We start from the raw sequence: 10,485 nt of genomic DNA, 5'->3' as shown, positions 1-10,485 counted from the left end.
ACAGGCGCCCGCCACAACACCTGGCTATTTTTTGGTTGCAGCCGTCATTGTTGTTTGGTGGGCCCAGGCTGGATTCGAACCTGCCACCTTGGGTATACATGGCTGGTGCCTTAGCCACTTGAGCCACAGGTGCCAAGCCAGAGATGGTTTTTATGAATCAACCTCTGTTGGCTTCAAATTTTCTTCTGCAGCTTCCTTGCTTCTCATAGCTTTCAGAGAATTGAATAGCTAGGGTCTTGCTCTGAATTAGCCTTTGGTTTAAGGGAGTCTTGTGGCTGGTTTCATCTCTGCAGACAGCTAAAACTTTTTATACGTCAGCAAAAAGACTGCTTCACTTTCATGTGTTCACGGGTGTAGCAACTTTAATTTCCTTCATGAACTTTTCTTTGCATTCACAATTTGTCTAGCCCAAGAGGTTTAGATTTCAGCCTATCTTGGCTATCAAAATGCCTTCCTCACTAAGCTTATTCATTTTTAGCTTTTGATTTAGACATGTGACTTTTCCTATCACTTGAACACTTAGAGGCCACTGTAGGGCTACTTACTAATTAATTTCAATATTGTGTTTTAGGGAATAGGGAGGCTCAAGGAGAGGGGGCAACAGCCTATCAATGATGCACTCAAAACAGTCAATATTTATCAATCAAGTCTGCTATCTTATATGAGCATGGTTTGTGATACCCCCCCCTCAAAGATCACTGGTCAAAGATCACCATAACGGATACAATAGTAATGAAAAAATTTGAAACATTACAAAATGTGACATGGAGATACAAAGTGAGTAAATGTGGGAAAAATGGAGCTGAGAGACTTGCTAAATGTAGGCTTGTCAATTTGTTAATAAAAGAAACCACAGTATTTAAGAAGCACAATAGGCTCGGTGCCTGTGGCTCAAGTGGCTAAGGCGCCATCCACATACACCTAAGGTGCCGGGTTCGAATCCACCCCTGGGCCCACCAAACAACAATGATGGCTGCAACCAAAAAATAGCCGGGCATTGTGGTGGGCGCCTATAGTCCCAGCTACTTGGGAAGCAGAGGCAGGAGACTCACTTGAGCCCAGGAGTTGGAGGTTGCTGTGAGCTGTGATGCCACAGCACTCTACCCAGGGGAACAGCTTGAGGCTCTGCCTCAAAAAAAAAAAAAAAAAAAAGAAGAAGCACAATAAAACAAAGTATGCCTGTATGTGCAATTTCAACAAAAGACTTAATAAAGCAATGGTGAAAATATCAGGGCAGAGTCTGTAATGTTACAATAACGTCCTACTAGATCGTACTTTCCTCCTGCTTCATCATTTACTTGCAAATATGAGGTTGTTTCAACAATATTATGGTGAAAGTCTCTGAAGCAAATGTATAGAAAAGGCAGTAAGTTTCCAAAATGAGGAATAACAAACAGAGAAAGAGCATCCCCAGCCTTTGTGCACATACACGGGTGTGAACAGATACACAGGAAGCTTTTTAACTGCACTTGCTTCTGTCCTCCCATATCCCTACCCATTGTGCACCTGTGAGAATCAATGTCACAGTCAGCCAGTGGCTTGGGGACATTTATATACCCCTCAGGTGTGCTGGGGCAGGAAAGATGTTGAGAAAGACTGAAATATAGGAACGAGAAATGTTTAAAGTTTGTCCAAGAACTTAAGAAGACTTAGAAGATAAGAGAGTCAGCTAAGGTATCACCTGTCAGAAGACGGCAAGAGAGAGAAGCAACAAACAGGACATGATCTGATCAAAGAACAGGTGCATATGGAGTATGTAGGGATCAGTTGTATGGGATGAAGAGTTACATCAGGCTGACCAAGGTGGAGCTGCTACATTCTAGATGCAGGGTATCCTTGGACATTTCCTTCCCAGAGTGAATCTGGCCTCTGAGAAAGGAGGGTGTACTTGGTGGAAGTGAAGAAACAAGGGGCATAGAGAAAAGTCACGTTCTTGCCAGGACAAACTAAGTAGCCCTAGTGTGATTTCAATCACTTGTAGGTAAAAAGCTCATAAGTTCCGGCCATGAACAAAGGGCATCCCATCAGCTTTATAGGAACTTTTTTTTTTTTCAAAAGAAGATAGACAAATGGCCAAGAAACATACAAAAATATGCTCAGCATCACTAATCATCAGGGAAATGCAAATCAAAACTACAATGAGATACCACCTTACTCTAATCAGAATTACCATTATTAAAAAAATTAAGAAACAATAGATGTTGGTGTGGATACAGTGAAAAAGGGACCGCTTATACACTGTTGGTGGGAATGTAAACTAGTTCTAGCACTATGGAAAACAATAGGGAGATTCCTCAAAGAACTAGAAGTATACCTACCATCTGATCTAGCAATGCCCACTCCTGGGTATCTACCCAAAGGAAAATAAGACATTTATCCAAAAAACACCTGCACTTGAATGTGTATTGCCACAGAATTCACAAGTGTCACCAACCTAAGTGCCCATCAACTGAGTGGATACAGAAAATGTGTCTATATATACACATACACATACATATACATCCCACAGAGTACTACTCAACTATAAAAAGTAGTGAAATAATGACTATTGCAGCAACCAGAAACCATTATCCTAGGCGAAGTATCTCAGGAATGGGAAAACAGATATCGCATGTTCTCACTTATAATTGGGAGCTAAATAATGGACATATATATTCATAAGGTGATATAATGGACATTGGAAACTAAGAAGGTAGGAGGGGGGTGAGGTATAAAAAACTACCAATAGGGGGCAGCGCCTGTTGCTCAAAGGAGTAGGGTGCTGGCCCCATATGCTGGAGGTGGCGGGTTCAAACCCAGCCCCGGCCAAAACAAACAAACAAAAAACTACCAATTGAGTACAGTGTACACTATTTCAGTGACGAGTACACTAAAAGCCTTGACTTCATCATTCCTTATATAAGTTACCTATATAACAGAAAATACTTATACTCCTTAAATCTATTGAAATTTTTGAAAATGAAAAACTAAATAAAATTAAGAATATATTTCCTAGTAAATGACACAAAGTCTATGTTAACCAGTTTGATGAAAATATTTCAAATTGTATATGAAAACACTACACTGTACCCCATGTTTGCATTAATGTATACAGCTATCATTTAATAAAAAAAAAGAATATATTTCCTAAATGAAGTCAACTTATACATTAAGTACAAACTAACAAAAGAAGGGGCTTTCAGGGACACCAAACATTCAACAAAATCCTTAGAGAAAAAAAGCAAAGATAAAACCAGAAACAAACTAACAAGAAACACATAAACCAGAAAGAACTTTGGGGGATGGAAGTGGGGAAGAATAATAATTCAGGGAGTAGAACAAATACCCTCCAGAAGAAATTTTCCCTTAAACATAATATTCTCAGACAGAAAAGAGAAGGTATTGTAGCTCTGGAAGGAATATTCAGAGTAAAATAATTCAGCAGAAGCTTTTTGTATATAGGGGTGTAGAGGGAGGAGCTCTGACAAATTGATAATAACATTCATCTGGAAGAATAATTGAAGTTTACCAAGGACAAAATAAAGGAAAATAATGATGAGAGTGTCTTACCAAATATCAAAATGTATCATAAAGCTAGTGATTTAAATGGCACAGTATCATCATAAGAGTAGATAATATAAATCTGTGCTTTCCAAAGTGGTGCACACCTAGATTGTGTACCTAGATAGTGGAAGAAATTATGGAAATTCTTATCTTTCAATTTCAGCTTTTATTTTTTCCTGCAGTTTTGGCAGGGGCTGGGTTTGAACCCACCACCTCAGGCATATGGGGCTGGTGCCCTACTCCTTTGAGCCACAGGCACCACCCTTTTTTTCCTTTTTTTTGAGACAGACTCTTACTATGTCACCCTGGTTAGAGTGCTATGGCATCACAGCTCACAGCAACGGCAAACTCCTGGGCTCAAGTGATTATCTTGCCTCAGCCTCCCAAGTCGCTGAGACTACAGGTGCCCATCACAATACCCAGCTATTTTTTGTTGCAGTCATCATTGTTGGCTAGCTGGCCCAGGCCGGGGTTGAACCCACCAACTTTGGTGTATGTGGCTGGCACCATAACCACTGTGGTACAGGCACTGAGCCTCAATTTGAGATTTTAAAAAATGTTTATTTTGTTTTATAGTTATGACAATACATTTTCACAGGCATATGTGTATAAATTGGGAATAAATGCATATAGTGGTAGTTTACGTTTATATTTTTTGTGTACATAGGTGCAAAATCTGCCTGGATCTTTGTAACAAAGAACAGTAGAAAAGCCCCATGTGTATGAGAATTCAGTAAGGGGAACCCATAATAAACAAATTTTAAAAAATGATTTACTGGAAGAAAGTATTTGCAACATAAGTAGAAAATATTTTTTTAATAAGCAAAGGACAAAAAAGACTTCCAAAATGAGTTAATCTAGTCCCTAAGTCTTATTAATGATAAACATTATAAATTATAGATAAATTAGATAATTTCCCCTCCCTGATTGGCAAAAAAATGTCAAATATTGTTAGCTGGCAAGGATGTGTGAGTAGCTGGGACTACAGACACGTGCCTCTGTGCCTTACTGAGAAGAATAAGGGAGACAATGGGAGAGGAGCATTTTTCATACATTTTTATTTTTTAGAAGTTTTATGGTCAGGAAGTTTACTTCTGCAATTTTTTAAAAAGTAGGTGTTGTTCCTGTCATTGAAAATGTGAATAGATTATTAATTAAAGATTTCAAGAATGGTGAAAATAGTTCAAAGATGATGAAAAGCAAAGAGGCTACCGTTTACAGAAGTGGGCTGGGCTGAAGGGCTGGGGGACTCTGGCGGGGGACACTGATAGTAAGGATGTTTGGATTTAGGATGCCTTGGTGGAAGGCGGCAAAGAAGAGGGGGCCCTTCCTTGAAAATTTACAAAGACATTACACATCAAGAGACTAAAGAGACTGGGAAGTGCTTCCTGAGATAATCAATCCAGAAAAAGTCAGGTGTTCCGGTGACCGCAGAAGGTCACCATGTGAGGAGACAGACATATTAATCTGCTTGACTACAAATTATTTCTTTCTTTCTTTCTTTTTTTTTTTTTTTTTTTGTAGAGATAGTCTCACTTTATTGCCCTGGATAGAGTGCCATAATATCACAGCTCACAGCAACCTCCAACTCCTGGGCTTAAGCAATTCTCCTGCCTCAGCCTCCTAAATAGCTGGGACTGCAGGCGCCTGCCACAATGCCCAGCTATTTTTTTGTTGCAGTTTGGGCGGGGCCGGGTTTGAACCTGCCACCCTCAGTATATGGGGTCAGTGCCCTACTCACTGAGCCACAGGCGTTGCCCTACAAATTATTTCACTATGTATATGCATATCAAAACATCATGATGTATGTCTTAAATATATACAATAAAAAATAAAATAAGGGCTTGGCGCCTGTAGCTCAAGTGGCTGAGGTGCCAGCCACATACACCAGAGCTAGTGGGTTTGAATCCAGCCCAGGCCTGCCAAACAACAATGACAACTACAACCAAAAATTAGCCAGACGTTGTGGAGGGCACCTGTAGTCTCAGCTAATTGGGAGGCTCAGGCAAGAGAATCACTTAAGCCCAGGAGCTGGAGGTTACTGTGAGCTGTGATGCCACATCACTCTAATCAGGGTGACAGCTTGAGGCTCTGTCTCAAAGAAATAAATTAATTAATTAAAAATAAAAGCAATGTTTCACATGATGCTGAGAGTGGGGAAAAACAATCAAGAATTGGCTAAAGCTGTCCATATCAAAATATAAAATTTACTTTCTCTTTAGTAACTCAAGCTATACAGAGCTTGTAAAACAAAATAAAGCAGATAAACAAACCTCTTGAGTGATTGCTTCCCTGTGTGCCTGATTTGTGCTAGTTGCCGTGCTAAGCTGTTTGGGGCTGCAAAATTCACTCCTTCTATTTTGTTAGCTCATACATAGTATCACCTAAGTTTTTGCATTACCAGTTAATTACAGTGTATTTAGCAGTGACATTGACAGTTTCAGTCTGATTCAAAGCAAAGACCCTGTTAGAAGAGTCAGTTTCTTTAGATTCCATTATAGAATCCTTCAAATAAGTATTATTGAATCGTTTATCAGTGAAACAGGAATCATATTAGATGTAAGTTTTAGAGGTCTCCTTTGTGTTTTTATAATAGCCTAGAACTCAATACATAGTCATACAATTACCAGTTTGCAGGGCAATTCCTTCTGAGTCTGGATTTTCTGGACCAGGAAAAGTCCCTTTGAATTCCCAGTGCCTAGCACAGTCCCTGGCATATTATAGATGCTCAATAATGGTCAGTTGAAGAAATACATTAAAGTCATAACTGAAATTGAAAATGCTTTGGTGAAGCTGTTTCATGTCTACAATCTTTTTTTTTTTTTTTTTTGAGACAGAGTCTCACTCTGTCACCCTAGGTAGAGTGCCCTGGCGTCATAGCTTACAGCAACCTCAAACTCTCTTGGGTTTGAGCAATCCTATTGTCTCAGCCTCTTGAGTAGCTGGGACTACAGACACCTGACTTTTTCTGTTTTTAGTAGAGACGGGCTCTTGCTCTCGCTTAGGCTGGTCTCAAACTCCTGACCTCAAACAATTCCTCCATCTTGGCCTCCCAAAGTGCTGGGATTACAGGTACAAACTGTAAGTTCTGGCACATGATCATCAATCTTTTTTTGTTTTTGTTTTTGGAGACAGAAACTTTGTCACCCTCAGTAGAATGTCATGGTGTCATACCTCACAACCACCTTAAACTCTTGGGCTCAAATGATCCTCTTGCCTCAACCTCCCAAGTAGTTGGGACTACAGGTATCTGCCACAATGCCTGGCTATTTTTTAGAGATGGGGTCTTGCTCTTGCTCAGGCTGGTCTCGAACTCCTGAGCTCAATTGCCTCTGCCTCCCAGAGTGCTAGGATTACAGGCATTAGCCAATGCACCTGGCTTAACAATCATTTTTTTTTTTTTTAGAGACAGAATCTTACTTTGTCACCCTCTCGGTAGAGTGCTGTGGCGTCACAGCTCACAGCAACCTCCAGCTCTTGGGTTTAGGCGATTCTCTTGCCTCAGCCTCTGGAGTAGCTGGGACTACAGGCGCCCGCCACAACATCCAGCTAGTTTTTTATTGCAGTTTGGCCTGGGCTGAGTTTGAACTCGCTACCCTTGGTATATGGAGCTGGTGCCCTACTCACTGAGCCACAGGCGCTGCCCTCAACAATCATTTTTTAAAGTCTTTTTCAAGGTTCATTACCGACAAGGACCAAGTCAGGTCCAGCTTCCTACTGAGAGTGAAGAACTTGGGTATTTTTAAGATACTAGTGCCTAACAAGTTGCCTGGCACAAAGCATGCCTAAGATAAAGGTTTGCAGACACGAATGAAAAAATATAGATTCTCTCCACAAATAAAGGCATTCATAGTCATTAAAAGAAGAAACTACATTCCTTATCATAAATCCTCTCTAACTGCTACTAGGCAGCTATCTAAAAATGGGTGCCCTGGGTTACAAGAGGAGGCAACTCAGCACCAGTGTGCTGCTGCCATTAGATTCAAAGACTAAAACGACAGGGCTCTTCATGGTAGGTCACGGCCCTGTCTTTTACAAAGAGTAGATTACTTGTTGAACTGATGTGCCAATCCAGGAACAGTCTTAAACATGATTATCTGCAGGGAGGAGGAAGGGCCTGAGATGTCACTGAGAGAGGGATTCTTCCATGCTCACACAGGAAGAATCCCCCTAACTTTCCACATCTGCCTCCAGCTCATGCTCCTCTTTTCTGCAGTCTTGTTCCTCATTTCAGTCCATCCTGCCCTTTGCCCTCCTCAGTCCAAGCTACTGGCTCTTTTGACATGGTCTCTCATTGAAATTTAAAAGTCTAGTTCCTCAGTCTCAATAGATATCTTTTGAGGCTAAACAGCGCAGCTCTAGAACATTGCCATCATTGCAGAATCTAGCACTTTAGTAAGTATTCCTGTAATGTTCTACCCAGTCAAGTAGCATCCTTTTTGAATACATATAAACAAATAAATGAATTTAATATAGTGGAATCTTGACATTAATGAGAGATGGCCCAGAAATTTTTAAATCCTTACTTTTGTGAATATTTTTATAAGTCCATGTTTGTAAATACTGTATTAGAAAAGGTTCATCACCCCTTCTTGTAAGATTTTATGGGATGATTAAATAACATTTATGTTGATTTATACACATAGTTGGTTATAATCCAAGTAAAATTAATTCCATGGGTTTACACCAACATATTTTATTTGAATGAATTGTACTTTAAAATCTGGACTGTTTTATGTTCAGCATTCTAATAAATATGTTACATGCAAATGCATGCTTTTTTCTTTTTTTTTTTGAGACGGAGCCTCAAGCTATCCCCCTGGGTAGAGTGCCGTGGCATCACAGCTCACAGCAACCTCCAACTCCTGGGCTCAAGCGAGTCTCCTGCCTCAGCCTCCCAAGTAGCTGGGACCACAGGCGCCCCCCACAACGCCTGGCCATTTTTTGGTTGCAGCTATCATTGTTGTTTGGTGGCCCGGGCTGGGGATTCGAACCTGCCACCTTAGGTGTATGTGGCTGGTGCCTTAGCCGCTTTAGCCACAGGCGCCGAGCTGCAAATGCATGTTTTAGCACCAAGTTTTTTTTTTCTTTTAGAGACAGAGTCTCACTTTATCGCCGTCATTGGAGTGCCATGACGTCACAGCTCACAGCAACCTCCAACTCCTGGGCTTAGGGGATTCTCTTGCCTCAGGCGCCCGCTACAATACCAGGCTATTTTTTGTTGCAGTTTGACTGGGGAGGGTTCGAACCTGCCACCCATGGTATATGGGGCAGGTGCCCTACCCACTGAGCCACAGGTGCTGCCCAGCACCAAGTTTCTTGGACCTTCTCAAAATCTTTAGATGAGGAAGGCACTCACCCTTTTTCCTCCAGAAAGGCTCATTGTAGTACACTATACACTTAATAACAGAACCCAGAGGCACACGCGTGATCAGCTGGTTCCTCATCATTGGCAGAGGGGGACTGAAGTGAATCTTCATTCCCAGAGTAGGAGGAACAGCACAAATCACATATTTAGCCTGAAAGAAAAGGAGCATGGCTAATACATCATTGGCCTGATCTTTCTGTTTTTCCCTAATTATTCTCTCTCATTCTACCCTTGTCTCCTGAATAAAGAAATAGGAAGGATTTTGTTATATAACCTAAAGTAGTTTTTAATTATCCCTTGTTTGAAACCTCCAAAGATTTCTCATAACTCCTGGAGTCAAAGTCAAGTTCCTCTCAGTCACCTCCAAGGCCATCCATAAAATGAACCTAGTACATCTCTGACCTACGTATTACTCTCCTTCTCACTCCTATTCTGCCATTCTGACCACCTTGCTGTTCTTTGATCCTGCCAGGCTTGCTCCCACCCCAGGAACTTGGCACTAGATGTCTATCCACCTAGAATGCTATTCCCCCAGAAAGCTGCATGGCCCAATCTCTCATCTGCTTCAGTTCCATGTTCAAATATCACCTCCTTAATGAGGCCTTCTCCTTATCTAAACTTGAATGACCAATCCCCCCACCCCACCTTCTGGTACACCCTCCCTGCTCCTTCCCTATTTGACTTTGTCCACACTACTTATCACTATCTGACATACTTTTTATTTTAACTATGTATTTCATTATGGCCATTCTCCTTCACTAGAAGGAGAGCAGAGAATTGTATCTGTTTTATTCACTGCTATGTTCTCAGTTCCTAGAATAATGACAGACACATAGGTGCTTGACATTTATTAAATATTTCTTGTTTTCTAATTACATGAGATCCCAATACAGAGGGTTGATAATACCTGTATGTACTTCTATAAATCCCCTCCCCATCCAAACATTCTGTTTCTCTTTTCTTTACAGATAGGGGTACTTTGTCACTTTTGGCAAAGGGACTTGTCTATGAAATCTGTGCTACTCTTGACCTTATTTAAGCTTTGGTTTATCTATGGGACTCTGGTCTCTTCCCCACAGTTTAAGGGTCTTGGTTACTGTGAGCAGAAAAAATCCAAAGTAATTTGCTTTTTTATTCTCTCACTCAACAACAATCAACACAAGATTTCTGTGACCAGATGTGTGGGGGGCTTTTACCCACACACCAACCAAACAATCGGGACTGAAGTGCCTCCAGCTGGGTGGTCTTGAATTCAGTTCAGACACTATCTACCTAGAGATTGTATCACATCCCACAGGTTGAGGGCGCAGTCCCACAACTGTCTCCATTTCAGACATCAGTCATTAAGTCTGGCTTCCAGAACTTCTGATCAACTGGTTTCAAACTGGGGTTTCTACAACCACCACTTCAGACTCCCTCTTTAGGTTCCATTAATTTGCTAGAGCAGTTCACAGAACACAGGGAAACACATTTACTGGTTTATTATAAAGGAGATAACAAAGAATACAGGCTCAGTGCCTGTGGCTCAATTGGCTAAGGCGCCAGCCACATACATAAGGTGGCAGGTTCGAATC

General features: G+C 41.1%; 1 protein-coding gene across 1 annotated transcript in view; it reads right to left on the bottom strand.

The window, feature by feature from the left end:
• Positions 1-10,485, bottom strand: part of MAOB (monoamine oxidase B) — a 153,313-nt gene that overhangs the window by 20,892 nt on the left and 121,936 nt on the right. Inside the window, exon 8 of the mRNA XM_003783800.3 lies at positions 8,903-9,062. Coding sequence (XP_003783848.1) covers positions 8,903-9,062 — 160 coding nt within the window. The remainder of the gene's footprint in view (positions 1-8,902; positions 9,063-10,485) is intronic.

This window comes from Otolemur garnettii, unplaced genomic scaffold (genome assembly GCF_000181295.1).
Source record: "Otolemur garnettii isolate 467f Iridium unplaced genomic scaffold, OtoGar3 scaffold00009, whole genome shotgun sequence".
Classification (NCBI taxonomy): domain Eukaryota; kingdom Metazoa; phylum Chordata; class Mammalia; order Primates; family Galagidae; genus Otolemur; species Otolemur garnettii.
This window is presented reverse-complemented; position numbering and strand designations above follow the sequence as displayed.